General features: G+C 41.6%; 1 protein-coding gene across 1 annotated transcript in view; it reads left to right on the top strand.

Annotated features, from left to right (window-relative positions):
• The window catches only part of LOC126388089 (neuronal vesicle trafficking-associated protein 2-like), a 33,343-nt gene extending 31,260 nt beyond the window's left edge, over positions 1 to 2,083 (top strand). The window contains exon 3 of the mRNA XM_050040980.1: positions 534 to 2,083. Coding sequence (XP_049896937.1) covers positions 534 to 731 — 198 coding nt within the window. The 3' untranslated portion in view covers positions 732 to 2,083. The remainder of the gene's footprint in view (positions 1 to 533) is intronic.
• Positions 2,084 to 17,271: the final 15,188 nt, after the last annotated feature.

The following is a 17,271-nucleotide window of genomic DNA, read 5'->3' as shown; positions in this document are numbered from 1 at the left end:
TATGATGCTAGTTAGCCAACTTTGGCTAAAGCTTACCTGTCGAGGAGAAGAGTAGCCACTTCGACCTCCGCTTTCAACCGTCTCCACCGTTCGAAAGCATCTCCTATATAGACCCTCGCTTTGCCTCGAGTTTTGTCTTGGCGTTTTTGGGAATCATAACGAGGTCGTTTGGGTTTAATCGCACCGTCAGCCATTGTAGCTCAGTCGTAACTGTAACTGATGCTGAGACTCTACTGACTGTGTGACTGGTAGACGGCGGTGGGTGGTGCAACAGGCCAAAACACAAATTCAAAACATAAACATGATTTGCGGCCCTTAAAAACTTTTTTTAAATGCGAGTATTCTGGTTGTACTATTGTTGTCGGTGAGATCAGTATGTTATATGAACATTATTCCTTAGTCTCTGTGACATATTAGGAGGATTTTACGACTATTTGCTTTAGATTTCTTACATATAGCTCATTTAACTAGATGCTCCATATAGCATCATTAACAGTGAAGTAATTGCTGAATGTTCTCTTTCTCCCTCACAGCACAAGCGGTGTATCCCAGCCTCTCTGGAGGCCTACTACGCTGCCCAGGATGCCAACTCAAGGGGCCGTTTCTACACAGTGATCAGCCACTACAGCATGGCTAAGCAGACCACCTCGCACTCGGTCTCTCCCTGGCTGCCTGGAGGGGCGGCGGGGCAGCAGCATGATGCTAAACCCCCCAGTGGCGAGGGCCACTGAGTTAGCCAAACGGTTAAAATGTGTTGTAAACACATACAGACACATGCAGACATGAAGAAACACAGACACAGGCAGATATAGACGCAGACACACACAAACACGTAGGTGAGTATTTAAAGATATAGACAAAGAGACACACATATCCACGACAGCTACATATATAACGCCAATATAAAGAGAAAACATGCATGCAGACTTAAAACACACAAGCACATGCTAAGTCATATTCTGATTTACCTTGACTGCCCATATATGTGCTCACTCTCTTATCAAGGGGCATTTCCCATTGAACCTTTGCTTTGGGATTATCATCGTCTGCTGATACACACTCGCATACACAAACACACACACACACAGTCTGCTCTCTCGTCACCATGTTTTTAGTCCCTTGCTCTAATTTATTATTTATTGACTGTCTTGATATATTTATTTTTTACTGTAATGTATGGATGATTTGTATGTGATTATCTTTGTACAAAGGCACGAGTCAATGCTGAATTTCACGCTTCCTCTTTGTGAGATTCTCTGGAGTTTTTTTTTTTCTCTTCAAGTGTGTAAACGGTAGTTAATGTATATTCATTCATGGCCCCTCTTCCTCCTTGCCTTTCTTGTCCAAACTGTGTAACCTCAGGCACATCAGTCAAACTCCACACACACACAGAAACACACAGATCACTTCATAAGCCAACCCCGAAAAATGTCAGTATGGTCTTGTATTGCTGTAACACATTTATCAGACATGAAATTTCAGCTGCACCGTCTGAGGAAGGTTTGACGCCAATGTCCACATCCGCAACACGTCCTGAGTTGATTGAATGAATTTTTCCATCATGGCTGTTTGATAGCTCATATACAGTGACATTTCAATGTGCTGTGCTATACATTTTAAATCCTGAAATCCCCCAGTGACCCAAGCTGCGCTCAGGCTAGTTTTTTGTGTGTATGCATTGTAGTAGCTTTTATTAGGAGGTTTTTCTTTTTGTTTTTACAGACCTATAATTCCTTCATGCGAATTACTTGCATAATGCTTCAGCTGCTGGTCTTGTAGCTCCATTTAACACAACGTTGCAGATTGGGAAAGGAAATACCATGCATATCACAGTCTCTTGCCAAAACTGTTATTTTCCGCTGTGTTTTGTTACGTTAATCGATGGGCTTCGACTGCAGCCGAGTTTTGTTCCTGTACCGTTATTTTTCATTTTGTAACGTTGGATCTGTTGTCAAGAGCGCTTTTATGAGATATTGTGATGTTGTTAGTTGATATGTAGCGATACCTGGTGTAATTTATCAGTGTGCATCCTTGTCCCTCTTCTCTTGGTTTGACTTCAAAATAAAACAAGCTGTGACCTGTGCTGAGTGTGTCTGTCAGTCCCACTTACCACTGTGCCTCTTTAGCGCTCACACGGCGCCTAATGCAGCCCCGAGGCAGTGCAGCGTGAATGACAGTGACGGCTTTTCATACGGCATGCTATATTATTCAGATGTTCATACTCCTACTCAAATTCATACTACATTAGATATGTATTCTGCTGTCCGTGTGTAGAACTTTCCAGAGTGTAGAGAGATTTGTTGGCTGTAATGAAGAGCAGTGTTGATTGACAGCAAAAAAAAAAAAAGTACCAAAAGAATACCTGTATCTGTAATGGCTACTGGGTATATAATTCATCTACAGAGTCCTCTGTGAATGGCAGATAAGGCCTCTATTTTTCTTATGAGCAGCTCTAACAACAGTGTCTTCAGTGAGTGACAAGAATAGCTGGCTTTTCTAATTAGAGGCTTGTATTCTAATGAATCCGTCTGAAGCTGTCTTGTGTTTTTCCCCACTGAGGAGTGAGACGCCTGCTGAATGCAACAGCCTTTAAAAGAAGAGAGACGAAAACACAAGAAGGAGAAAAAGACAGAAATATACTGGGAGTCTTCTCAGACTAGTATAAACCTATGTACAATAACTTTAATATTTGAAAGGTCGAGGAAGTTCAAATAGCATAGGAACGTTCAAAATCTCCCATGAATGATGCACCACACGAGTCCATCAGTAAGAGGAGACACAGACATCAGACAGATAGTACAACAGTAATACTAAATGTTTAAGGTTTCAACGTTGTGTTAAAGTCATTCACTCAGTCTCGTCAGTGCTGCTGAAGAACCACAAAATAACTAGAAACCGGCTGCCCAAGGTGATCGGCCACTGTGCACAAATCTTTTAATTTCAGCAGACACTCCACAGAGCTTTTAAAAAACATCCCAGAAAAATACATGCCTTGCATCGAGCTGATTGAGTTCACCTGCTAACAGGCACTGTATGTGAAATACAGATATGATGTAGCATAATGACGATTAAAGTATCTTTAATAACAAAAACAGCCACAAATCTTTGATCCATGTATTCATAACTAGACTTTTCTACATTGTCTGTAGGCTACAGCACAACAAAGTAGGAAACAGCACCAATAAACACAAACAAAACAACACTGCCAGCTGCAACTCAGCTTGTCAAGTAGAACGTAAGGTACGTCACCTGTTTCACAGCCTCTTGGCTTGTAGCAAAGTCCGCTGGCTAAGTCAGTTACAAACTGTCAGCAACATTGCTTGTCCTCTGTCCCCTCCAAGCCCGAGTCCATCTTATTTACATCCCTGCGGCTGTTGACACGTTTGTTGGCCTCTGTCCTCATGGTGTGACCATGTCAAATGGTGGGTCACTGCTGTTGCTCACTGTATGTGCGTATTTCACACACAAATACTTGTTCAGGGATTAATTGGTGCAGGCTATTTATATTATTGTGGTGTGTACAGTATATTATGAATATGGTCCATCTGAAGCATGCTCAGGTCATTTTGTTTATGTTCTCACCACATCACTACTAGCCTCTTGTACTCCACCCCCATTTTGTAGCAAAAATGCCTAAAATAACATACCCAAATTAAAATGACTGTAGCTTCTGAACCGCTGTGACTACATGCATGCATGAGGTCTTGCCAGAAAGAAAACTCTCTTAAGTTTCTTGTGAAAGTGTCGGAAACACTCTAGGTGATACAGAGACAGAGTAATGGGCCTCTGAAGTCAGTAAAAAATTGAAGATTTTGCCTAAAATAAAAAGAAAATGTATTTCAGGATGAATAACTGTCTGTGGCTTCATCTGAGTAGGTAAATTACACTATGGCGATGTAGGCAGACTATCAATGAACATTTGTTTCAAATTTGAAGAAGATTGCTCAAAGTATGACCATTCTACAGTGTTTTTTCCATGAAAAGATCCAGGCCGAGCTCCAAATGACAAGTCAGCCACTCGAATTCCATATGAAACGTGAAAGTTATGACGCTGTGTGGTGGACAGAAAAAAACCCACCATAAAATAGCATCAAATAAAGCCATATGAAACGTGAAAGTTATGATCCCACTTTCTAGACGGTATATCTCAGCCAAAAATAGTGGTAGGAGTGAGACTGTTACCTTTTATGAAACAGTTAAGTCCCCGCTAACGGCTCCACGTAAGATCGCGAGTAATCCTTTAACTTTTCCTGTCGAAAAACGGCATGACATGACTTGTCACCACTCATCGCGATTTTGGACTTTGTGTGTTTAGGCTGCTGTGGTGCGAAATCCATAATAATTAAAGGAAAAATGATGTTATTTTTGAAAAGTCGAGAGCTTCCTGAATCCGGCAATACCAAACATCACATGGTTTGATGACGCAGTGCACCTGGGAGATACCATTTAACAGAGGAGGGGGGGAGCGAGGACGTCGGCATCCTGGCGGAGTTAGAGAAGCTAGAGATGCAACTGTAGTAATTATGTCACTATCACTATCCTCATTCATACTTTAAGAAGCGATTAAATAAATTCAGCTACAAAATTAGCCTGAACAGCTGAAAGTTAGAACGTAAGTGCAGAGTCATTGCTATAAAAACAATACGCCATCTCGTTTAGTGGCATTGGTGTAAACTGGCAGGTTTTCAGAATGTTGCAAATCGACACATTGCGAGAAGTTGCAAGTTTTGACTCATCTCGTCGTGAATCTTTAGTCTGAACTGAGCTCTAGGCTACGTTTATCAGAAGCACAAATATCAAGTAAAAATGAACAAATCAACTAAATCCGCAAGTCTACAATACCAGGCAGGCTCTGTTTCTGAAATGCTCCTGCTCTGGTATGACGCTGTGTGGTGGACAGAAAAAATAAAGAAACAATCACAGCCATGGCAACTGGAATGCAGTGCAGCTGCATCCACTGGAACTATTATCCCTGCAATATCCAATATGAAATTAATCTGCAGATGTTCCGGTTTAAATAAGACCAACCTTTTCTGTAGATGTCAAATTTCTGAGCCACAACAAAAGCCAAAATGTGGCCTACAACAGACTGTAATGGCCAAAACACATGGGGCACGGTTGTGGTGCAGCATGTCTGTAAGAAAGCGTGCCCATTATAATCAACTGAAGCTGCTACTCTGACTACGAAAGTCACGCTTGCCCACGCAGGTACCACGCTGCTCAATGTTAATTTATTTTTCTCTGTAGGTAAAAACTATGTGTGTGTGTAAACAATTATTACAGCCTGTTTGAATATAATAAAAAGAATACCTCATTGTGCCAGAGGCGATGCAAAGCAGCAGAGCAACCTTGTGTGTTTTTACATTTCACGCAAAACAAATCAATGAAATCAATGCATCCTGTAGTTTAAACGATCCAGTTAATTAATTAAGTAGCGGTTTATATAGTCTATACGCTTCCAAACCCTCCACAACCAACTGCATTATCACTTGGCAACCTAATACACACACAGTGAAACTGGCAGCAACCACACGCTACGGAGACAGAGTCAGTGTAGCAGGTGTAAAAAGCCGCTCCCCTCCACTTGCATGACACACCGCATCCGTGCCCCATGTATTGCAGCTGTGAGGCTTGTTGTTTTTAGCCGAGCGGATTTATGTCCTTTGCTAATGACCACATTTCTCCAAAATAAGCCCCATAACAGCCTCGCACAGTAAAAAGAGCCCTCACTGTTAAGTTGCTCTGTTACACTGCACACATAAACGTTGACGACTGTTCATAAAAAACGTTCTTCCTGATGTTTGCCATTTTCTACTCAAATGTGGATAAACAACAGAAGTGACTCAAAGTCTGCAAGAATAGGACAGATGGTTGCATATGCTTACACGACACTAACACACCGCTGACATGTTGTGAATTGCAGGGCCAGGTGAGCAGAAGCAGCTGGTGACTTCATACGAGCGAGAGAAGGTATGCTACATGTTTTTCTATTTCTTTTAGAGGTCAGTGAAAGTCAGCAACAGAAACTTTGGAGGCATACTTTTGAAATCAGCAATGTGAGAAGAAATTACAGTGGTTAAAAGCATGTGGAAAGATACAGAAAAAAGACCTAAATTAAGACAGCAATAGCCTGTATGATTTTTGAAGCTCACTGATTTTAGCAGAACTGCTTAATGCAAGATCCATTTCTTCTCTTCACACTGCAGAAGCGTACAATCCTCACCAGGCTTATTAGACCATTCATTTAAAAGACCTTATGGCCCTGATTACTTACTAGGGACAATTGGAAATCAGATATGGGATGAACTGTGGCTTAATCCTCTCTCTGGCTCTCTAATTATAACGCAAATAGCTTCCAGTGGTATAATTCATGCTAAATTCCTGCCAGTACAGGATATTAGATATTGACGTGAGGAAGGACTGATTGTTGCGGACAGGTCATTGGTATTTTCTCAAAGTAGCAAGGGAAGTTGGAGGAAGGAGGGGGGGAGCAGAAGAAGAGGCGCAGAGAAAGAAGAAAGGCTCTGTGTTGATTGGCACGCAGGGAAATTAGGCCTGACATGTGGAAATGAACAGCCATATATGTCCACCCTGTTGTCTCCTAACACAGGAAAAGATCTGAGGAAACTTCCCTGATGATTTGGAGGTGCTGTGTTTGTATCCATTACATGATGATAACAGCTGCTTCTCTGTTTGGCTCATTTTTCTTTTTCCGCTTTGTATTCAGTCTTTCTCGCTCTCTCTCTCTCCCAGTCCTTTTCTCTTTGCTTCCATTTTGTCTTTTGTGTTTCATATTCAAGCTCTCTGTCTGCTGTCAGTCTCTTTCACTCGTCCACACTCTATTTCAACGCACACTTCATTGCTGTCATTTCCCATCTCCCTCGGCTCTCAGCTGCTGAGGATGGGCAGCACTGTTTTGATTTTTTTGAATTGGTGGAAACAGTCTGTATACAAAGGCTAACAAACATCTCGGCTACTGTCATAGTGCATATTTTAATGAACAGCTGTGGACTGTTTGCTCACATTTAAAACAACTAAATCCACTAGAGTGAAATATTTGCTAAGAGGTAGCCAGCTTTCAATGTAATGGTTGTAATCAAAGAATGTGTTTAACTATATATTTTTGCTCAGGGTGTGCCTTTATTGATAAGGTAAGATAACAAAACAAAGCTTTGGGCAGAGACATATTTGTGTTAGTCCTTTAAATTGTTTGCCAATTTGTCGAGTTATTCAAAGAGGTCTGGTGTCTTGATCACTGATGGTTATTTTGGAGGAGTGAACAATCGCATTGTAGGCAGGATTAACACTGGGGAGGTCATATTTCTTCATATCTTCCTGGCTACATCCAAGGAAAAAAGTGACATAAAAATGCCTCTCGTCAAGTGTCAGCTGGGTAGGCTCCAGCCCCCCTGTAGCCCTTAATAGGATAAGCAATTATGGATAATGAATGAAAGAATAACACAGCAGGTATGAAATTAACCTGCAGATGCTCCTATTCAAAATGAGACCAAACTTTTCTTTGGATGTCAGTTTTTGTGCCACAATGAAAGCCAAAATTCGGCCTGCAACAGATGATAAGGTCTCTAATTTTTAGCCAAGATGATTGCTGGAGAGTCTGAGGCCATGGTTCTCTGCTGGAAAACGGTGGGTTGCCCCCTCCAGGTTGGGTGTGAGTTACTACCCCAAGCGAGGGATTTCAAGTTTCTTGGGGTCTTGTTCACGAGTGAGGGTAAAATGGAGCGTGAGATGGACTGGCAGCGTCTGCAGTGATGTGGGCGCTGTGTCGGACCGTTGTAGTGAAGAGAGAGCTGAGCCGGAAGGCGAAGCTTTTGATTTACTGGTCCATCTAAGTCCCAACCCTCACCTATGGTCATGAGCTATGGGTAATGACCGAAAGAATTAGGTTGCAGATACAAGCAGCTGAAATGAGTTTCCTCATTAGGGTGGCTGGGCTCAGCCTTAGAGATAGGATAAGGAACCCGGACATCCAGAGTAGAGCCGCTGCCCTTCGCATCTGATCAGGATGCCTCCTGGGCGCCTCCTGTTAGAGGTGTTCCAGACACGTCCCACAGACCCAGAACACACTGGAAAGGAGCTGGAAAGCATTGCTGGGGTGAGAGACATCTGGAGTGCTTTGCTTGGTCTGCTGCCCCCGTGACCCAGCCCTGGATAAGCGGTTGAAAGTGGGTGGATGGATGGCTGGATGGCTAGATGGATGGATAATTGCTGGGAATGCCTTTACCACATGATTCTGTTGAGAACTTACCGCCCCTATGGGGAACGTACAGTAAGAGGAGTGAGCAGCAGAGTTTATAAAACAGTCAATAAATCAGGGTTTTAACCAACTGTAATTCACTGCAACCATAAGAGATCTATGAGCATATAGTCATAAATATGCACACAAAATATTAGGCTGATTGGTCCAGTAGTGTGCAGGGCCCTACTTTATTTTCAGTATGGGTTCTATTTGCAATGGGATCTGTTTTGCAGAAATAGGACATCCTTTTTTATCCCTATGCTGATGACATGATACTGTATTTTCCATGACAACTGGATGCAGGTGTCCCTCAGGTCTGTAGGCTACTAGATTTACTGCAACTGGTCAGGAGTTAAGCGAGTCTCTTTTACTGTCACTTCTGAACTGTTGAGAAGTCCAATCTTCCCCATCTATTGCCATTTCTTTCATTTTGGTTTTAGACCCATCTTTTTACAACTGCCTGTTAGTCTCCTCTCTCATTAACATGACTGTGATTGCTTTATTTTGTCAGTTACACATATTTATTCTCATTTGTTGTTTTTAAATGTGGTCCATAAATATTGACAAAAAAATAGTAAAAAAAACTGTAAATGAAATGACTAGATATTACTACAGGAACAGCGTAGTCTTGTGTCTTTCCTCTCACTTCCCATCCTTCATTCTGTCTCTCTTTTCCTGCACACCCACACACAGACACACACACACATTAAAATACACATGCACTCAAAGATACACACATATGGCCATCTGTGTAATTTGTGCTCTACACCTCCATCTCTCCCCTTAGCCATCTCCCCTGCTGTCAGAGAAAGGCTGCTTCTCAGCAGTTGGCCCTCGGAGGTGTGGAGGAGGAAAACAGAAGGAAGAGAAGGAGAAAAATAACGGTGGAGAGGGACAGACCCGCAGGGAATTACAAGAGGAGGAGAGGAGTCAGGTAAGCGATCAGGAGTTTCATCAAAGCTGCACCAGACAGAGCTGCACATTGGCAGATGCTGGCAGTTTTTATATTCACTGTTAAACATTGGTTACTTTTTGTGCTCAGTTTTTCCTGTCAGTGTACATAGTACATGATAAAAAACATCTAATATGAGCTGAAAAGACAAATGCATGATGTTTCACTCCTCGTGTCTCCTGTGGATGCTGTTCCCATAGCAGCTCCACTCTGTGAAGATACTGGATGTGCTCTCATGTAAAACTAGAGCCGTTCTTAAGCTACAAAGTGAGGTAAAAATATATCTAAATCACGCAACCCTCCACGTCATCTCTCCTCAATACACAAAATATTGTAAACTCTTTTAAAGCTTGCAACATAATTTTCCTGTGACAACACCACAAACTTGAACAGATGAACAGTGGCCCTCCAAAACTGCCTATCTGTCAAACACTATTCAAACATTTAGAGATCCGACACTTCTGTGAGATAAGTGATTCAAAACATAGTCTGTGTGACGGTGGTATATGCTGTTATGAGACAGGATGTGGACTGCAGTCTCTAGTGTCAAAGTCTGGCACTTTGTGTACTCCAACCTTCCACCCCAGACTGCTCCCTGAGAGACTTTGCAGCGCTATAACTGCGTGTTACTTCTGCCTTTGCCTCTGAGAGAGCACAAAAAACAAATGTCATCATCGACTCCTGGGGTCTATTCCAGAAAGCAGGATTAACAAACTCTGAGTCTAACCCTGAACTCTGGGCTGATGAACCCAGAGATGGAAAACTCGGAGTTCCAGTTCCAGTAGCAGCTGATCAGAGTCAGCTCAATCAACTCTGAGAATGTTCGCTTTGAGTTGGGCTGCACAGTGAATGAAAAAAGCAATCGTCAGAGGAATTCAGATGCTACAATTCACCATGGCAACAGGTAAATAAAAGGCAGAGCCTCCAATTTAATTCGGTAGGCGTAGAGATATTAATAACAGAGCGCAAGCTCTGCCCCTGGAGCTTGGCAGGATTATGATGAATTTGTCATGTATTTGTGGGCCTATATGCAGACTTTTTTAAAAAGTCTGAGTGGGGGAAAAATGGGCTGATCAGGACGTTTTACTTTTATACCAGCAAAAGCAAACACAATCTACTGTCAGACACATAACAGGAAATGGAACCAACAAGGTTCAGTGTCGAGGTCACTTTGCTGATGGAAAGACTGACTCTTTTGATCAAAACTGATGGTTACTGTAACCTACAGCTACAGATGGTCTCTCACACCACACCACCCTTTACCTCACAGTCCACTGGTGTGCTGGCCGGCCTGCTAGACTACTGATGATGTTAGTGAGCCAGCCACAGAACACTCAAGAAAATAAACAGTACTTAAAAGGAGCATGTAATATTTAAGCTGATCCACAGTTTGCATAAAAAGTAGGGTTCATCTACATTAGCATTATACATGTTCTAGTGTGTGTGTGTGTGTGTGTGTGTGTTAACAATGTTTTTTAAATTACTTTAAAATGTCAAAGGAACTGTTTAGTTACGCCTTGTAAAATGGTGCCTCATTTCAATTCATTACAAGACTTACTGGGCTTTTCAAATTGACTCTCTTTTCCTGTGTGTCTCTGTGTGTGTGTGTGTGTGTGTGTGTGTGTGTGTGTGTGTGTGTGTGTGTGTGAAACCAAAAGCTAAATTCAAATGATCTACAATACGGCATAAACTATAATAGTGACCCTGATGATGGTTATGGTCTATCTATCATATTTAAATACACTCTGCCATTATGACAGTGTAGTTTGTTAGACTGAATCAGCATAGAATGCTTAAATGTTAATGCATCTAAGTGTGTGTGTTGTGTGTGTGTGTGTGTCAGTACTTTGTTCTGGCCTAGATTCCCTCATCCATTTAGGGGGGGAAATGCCAGTTAAGTCCACAAACCCTTACTGCTGCTGGGGCGCTCCTGCTGAGTTTGGTACATATAAAATTCAAAATACAGAGCAGAGTTCAATTATTCAGAAAAAAATGTCTGGGTTAAGGGATGCAAGTCTTGCCTCTCTCTCAGGGAGCTGCTACAGAGCATAACAATCTGTCTGTCTGCAGTATTTGTTATTGCACAAAACAGAAAATATGGCTCCACGGTGTGCTGGGTTTTTATTATTTATATACTTTCAGGAAAGAAGACTCATCAGGTCATAGGTCTGCAAATAAATTTGTCATGCCTGGTTTTCCTAACTACCTTAATTCTGTAGACACACACAGAAATTGGGGGTACGCTCCTGAGCGGATAAACATATGCTCATACAGACTTGCGTGCATATGTGTGGACAGTCATGCTTGATCACACGTAAAAAGACACACACACACACACACACAGATCTTTGTGTAGTCTGTAGGGCTTATTTGCGACACAGCACTCTGCTTGCCAGTCCCAGTGAAACTGGGGCAATGGGATAATCCTTGGTCAGATGTCAGTCATATTTAGGAATGGATGCCAAGACACTGTGCGCTTCAGACAGCAAACTGTGCTCTGTGAGAGCAGGGATTACTAACTTACTAAGAGATGACGTTAAATACCAGCCTGGGTGAATTTCATGTGCACTTGCTGGCTACAAGTGTTATTCAATGACTCATGTTTCTTCTAAAGAGGCCGGAACCTGCCAACATGGGCAGGATACTGTTTAGCTGTAGGCATGACACCAAAGCACTTGGCTCCAGTGACTGGTCCACAGAACTCTGATCCCCCAAATGATGAATTTAGGAAACTGGCTCAGACCGTAGCCGTGTCCATCCAGTGAATCAAATTAGCATTTTAGGTTATTTAAACCTTTTGCTAAAATAGACTGAGTGCTTAGAACGGGGTCTTCATTGCAACAGCATGAACAAAATACTCAAGTTAGTGTTTACAGGACTTTGTGTGACTATGAAACTGTGCAGTATGAAGTACTGCAATACAATAACATCACAAACCACTGTCACTATATAAAGCAATAAAATCAGAGAGGTATTACGTATTGCATTGCTATTGATATGGACTGCATTATAATATAATACGTTTATAATGATGTTGAGTCAACCCTGTCTCCTTAAAAGTACATGTGTATGTTACTAAACTGTTTTCTTAATGGGATTTTTCCATTGGATTTTGGATTATTGCAGACAATAAGCTCTGTGGCAAACAAATGTTTATGGTTTTTACACTGTTTGTTCAGCAAGAGAATTTTAACAAATTAACAAATGTAGGGGTGTGGGGGTATTTATTGGCATGTTCTAAGTTGTTGAACAAAACGTGGAAGTCTCTTAAGCTTGATCAGGGTGGCCATTTCCCCACCTCCCTTTGGTAATCACAGTGACTCCACTACAATAAACTGGACTACACCACTGTACTATAACTAAAAAAGTGAAGTCAGCGCTGGCTTGACACACGTTTAACACCAAAGTAACATTTTCAGTAGAAGTTTAGTCGCAGTCACACATGGATTTGTTTATAGTAGAAATTTGAAGATTTGCAACGTTGACTAACTTATGCCTGTCGCAAGCTGCTCTTAATATTCAAAGTGGATTCACTTCGTAAATAAGCACATATAGAACAAGTACATGGCTCAGCCCTATACTGACTCCTCCTGTCTGTATCACACTCTCTATGTGTGTGGCCGTCAGTTTGTCAGTACCAAGGAAAGTGATGTTCCTTTTACCCCTTGTGATGTAAGTGTCCAACAAACTACTAGAACCTTCGATATTAAATTATCTATTTACAGAGGAAGATTAATGAAATACTGTAAAAACAAAGTACAATGGATACAATGAATTTAATAAAGACGTTATTGTCAGGCCAGTGACTGAAACTGGTCCTGATCCTGTTGTTCACTCATCAAGCACGGAGCTGCGCAAACTGCAGCTCAACAGCACTTCCAAAAAGGAGGCTGCCCGGTGAGATTATCAGATGAAGGCTTCGTCTTCTGGGACAATCTCCCTGATCTCTGGTGTGACATCAATGTCCTCAGTGTGGACCTCAATGACCTTGGCAGCCTCCGGTGTCGTGACAGCCTCAGTGGGCTGAATCTCCATGTGAATGCATCCTTATCTTTGAGAATATGTTGCTGAAGAAGCGGGAGAAGCCGTTGCTCCTCTTTGCTTTGGTCTCATGATCATCAGTTTGATTGTTACTGACATATTCAGTAAGCTGAGACCGGTCCACAGAGCCCTGGCAAGTGCTGATCTTTTGTGTGACCTCATCGATCATAGCTTCAGCCAGAGGTGTGACCTCAGCAACCTGATGATCTGGTAGACTCAGGCACATGAAAGTGTCTTCGAGTGCCTGATCCTCATCCTCATTGTAGTCCTCCAGCTTAAGGGGGATGAACCTTTGGTCTTTCAGAGAAGAACTGCAGGAGGTGGTGGAGGACGTCTCTTTAGAACAAGGAGTGCTGGCTGACCTGACGGCCTCTTCAAAATGCTCTAGTGGAGCTGGGTGAATCTTTTGCCTCTGCCATCCATGGAAATATCTCCTCCACTGCAACTTTTTCCTCGTGCCTTCAGATTGTCCTCCCGATGTTCTTAGGGACGGAGGCCCTCTGATGTCCTCATCGAAATCAGTCACAATTTTTGCCAGCAGTTGGCTCTGTGGCTGAGGGATTTCAACCACTTGCAGAGCTGATGGAAGTGAGCTGGCAGAGGTAGGGGATGGGACAATCTCCCCAATCTCTGGTGTGACATCAATATCCTCAGTGAGCAAGTCAACGACCTCAGTGACCTCTGGTGTCGTGACAGCCTCAGTGGGCTCTGGTGTCCTGACAGCCTCAGTGGGCTCTGGTGTCGTGACAGCCTCTGTGGGGTTTACTGTCCTGACAGCCTCAGCAGGCTCTGGTGTCTGGACAGCCTCAGCGGGCTCTGGTGTCTGGACAGCCTCAGCGGGCTCTGGTGTCTGGACAGCCTCAGTGGGCTCTGGTGTCTGGGTAATCTCAGTGGGCTCTGGTGTCCGGACAGCCTCTGTTGGCTCTGGTGTCGTGACAGCCTCAGTGGGCTCTGGTGTCGTGACAATCTCAGTGGCGTCTGGTGTCTTGACAGCCTCAGTGGGCTCTGGTGTCGTGACAGCCTCTGCCTCTGTTTCCAGATCCTCTGGAAACAGGAATCTTTGGCATACTTGTGTAACCAACTCATCAATATTCTGATGAAATGGCACATTCACCTCTGAGATCTCAGAGTCAGGAGAGCAACACCAAGGAGAGGGGTATGTTGTCCAGCTCTCCTCACTGATGGTGGAATAGGGCCTGGGGCCGGTGTACTCTTCATATTCCAGGAGATCATCACAGCACATCAGCTCATCATCCTCCTCAACAGTCTCGTCGATGGGGTCGGAGACACAGATGTTGATAGTCTCTGAGATCACTGTGTGCATGGAGAACGCAAGAGAGCTGGTGATGTTATCCATGTTCTCTGCTTCTTTGTCCATGGTTCGTGAAATCTGTTGGAGAAACACAAACATTGGAAAACTGTGAGCTTTGCTAGAAAATGCATTTAAAACCTTTCACTTAAACAAAAGTAAAGTTAGCCATAGTTTCCTGTACTGAGAATTTTAAACAAGTATTCAATGTACAGTAAAGTGTTGATATCATTGTACCATGACATTAAGACAATAATGTTGATTTATGGAACCCTTTAGTCTAAATCTATAAAGCACCTTAAGTCCCTAACGTTGACTTTTTTAAAATCTTGCATACACAAATTATCTCGTCCACACAAGACACGAGACTTGTTCCCACAAGAAAAAAAAGAAATAATTTTAAAGGACTTTAGGAATCAACCATTAGTTAGTTACTTTTACAGTATGTCCTTATTTATCCTTTTTCTGACTGACAGTTATATAGTTTTTTAAAAATATGTACATGTGTCAGACCTGAAACAATGCATACAATAACCTGTCATAGTTCTGTTTCATGGCACTAAATACATTGCTTATACTTTGTCAAGATCAATTTGTGTGATTTTTGTATTGTATGTGTTATCCCTAATTCTTATACACCACATTTTCAATCTGATAAATTCACCTATGGATCACATTAGACATCATTCTTACATGTAAGCAAATGTGATTGTACACATGAAAACCTGCATTTCACATGTGGCCTGTGGCTGCATACATTTAAATATTGACCTTCATGCATTCACAGTAAGTGCACTGAGTTTACAAAATTTGATGCTTGGTATATTTGTAAAAACTACTCCAAAAACCATTTTCATTTTCAAACAACAATTCAAAAGATTAGTTTTTTTGTGCAGGTGAATTTAAGCTATTCAGATCACTGTTTGATAAAATATGAAGCTTTACTCTTGTTACTTTACAATAAATATGCCTCACATTGACACAATTTATCTGGTACATTATTTAATGTGATATCATGGCTGTAAAGTTTTCATCTTGTGTCTGTGTAAAGCCTGACAGATAAACAGACAGCCCCTGTCCTCTACACTCACTCACTGTTGCTGTTTCACCTAAGTGCCTTCACTAAAAACACTTTTATCACCTTTTTTTTTAAAATCAAAATATTACATTTTACTGTTTTGAAATTGTGCAAATGAATCTCTGAACTCTGAACCAATATAATGCTTAAGTTTCTGTGAAGTACATTTACTTACCTGTCTGTGTTGCACAGTTTCAGATGAGCTGAGGTGACTGGGTTGTCTTTGGTATTAGGAGCTTTCCAAAATGTGGTTTTCTCGGTTCGAGTGAAGTGGTTTACTCTCGTGGAGAAATGTTTGTAGGCTTGTGCAGATCATTTCTCTGTCCTGTACTTACTGTTGTGACAAGTTTGCGCTGTGATGACACAAAGGCATCCCTATTCCAGAATGGAACTGTGAGTGCTGTGCGGAACTGCATCCTTAAAGCACATTCTATGTGTATGTGTGTGTGAAGTGAAGTGACTGATTAATCTGGTAAAATGGGACAAATTTTGCTATTGGGCCCCTGTTGATGCTGACATTTCATTTCATAACACTTTATCTATGAATCTAGCAATACGTATCATGTGAAGGGTCTGCCTTGGTTGAGATTTCACTTTAGAGGTACAAATGTCATAACAAATGGGCATTTAGGTAAATTACCAAAAAACTGTTGTCACATCATCCGTTGTTTTTGGGGCCCGGTGGGGTCGGGATCCCTGGGTATCTAGCCTTGGCTGTCCGTAGTGGACAGAAAGCCCAAAATACAAGTCATGCACATACTTTTTCACTACAGATAGTAGTTAGTCAAGATCCCCCTGACCCCCTGTCTCCCAAGAACAAATCATAATAATAATAATGCTGATAATAATGATAATTAAATAATTTGATTAATAATTATTAATCATTTAGCTGGCACACCATGAAACATTTTGGCATGTCACTTTCATCCCCATGTTTCTTGTCTCTTTCCTTTGTATATTAATATCTATATATTCTGTCATATGACACCTTTTCATAACAAGGGTACTAAACTAATACAAACTTGATTATTTAAGGGCAGGGCATTAAAAAAAGTGAGATATTTGTGATTATATTGAGTGAAAAAAGTTAAGACAATGAAGGTATTGGGTATTAGGGTATTTGGACATTTGGACAAGTAGGACAATTTACAAACAGTACCAAACATATATGAAAAAAATTAACTTAACAGCCTCACTACACAAATGGTTTCTGGCCAGTATCCAAAGGCATGAACATGAAAAGCATGAGGCATTTTCAGATGATCTGAGGAGCTGGATGTAAAATGGGAAACCATGCCTTCGACTATCATGTAATTCACTGAGATCATTCTCTAGGAATCTGAAAATAGTCGTTAAATAAGGCTAAAAATTCACATTTTATTACAGACCAAGACTTGCAAAGTACCCAATCATTGTGTACTGTTTTGTTATTCAACTTAAAAATAAGAAAAATAGTATTTCATTAAGATCACTTTCAGTTCATCATAGAATATCAGAAATCAGAATTTTTAACTTAGCCATGGACATCTGTCATATAAAGTCAGAAAAATATACTCAGTAGTTACACTGATGTCTTTTGAGGTTAAGGTAAGCTAAGTTAATCTTACATTAACCTAACCCATAATAACTGCAAG

Source organism: Epinephelus moara, chromosome 3 (genome assembly GCF_006386435.1).
Source record: "Epinephelus moara isolate mb chromosome 3, YSFRI_EMoa_1.0, whole genome shotgun sequence".
Classification (NCBI taxonomy): Eukaryota; Metazoa; Chordata; class Actinopteri; order Perciformes; family Serranidae; genus Epinephelus; species Epinephelus moara.
Note: the sequence above shows the minus strand (reverse complement) of the source record. Positions and strands in the feature narration are given on the sequence as shown.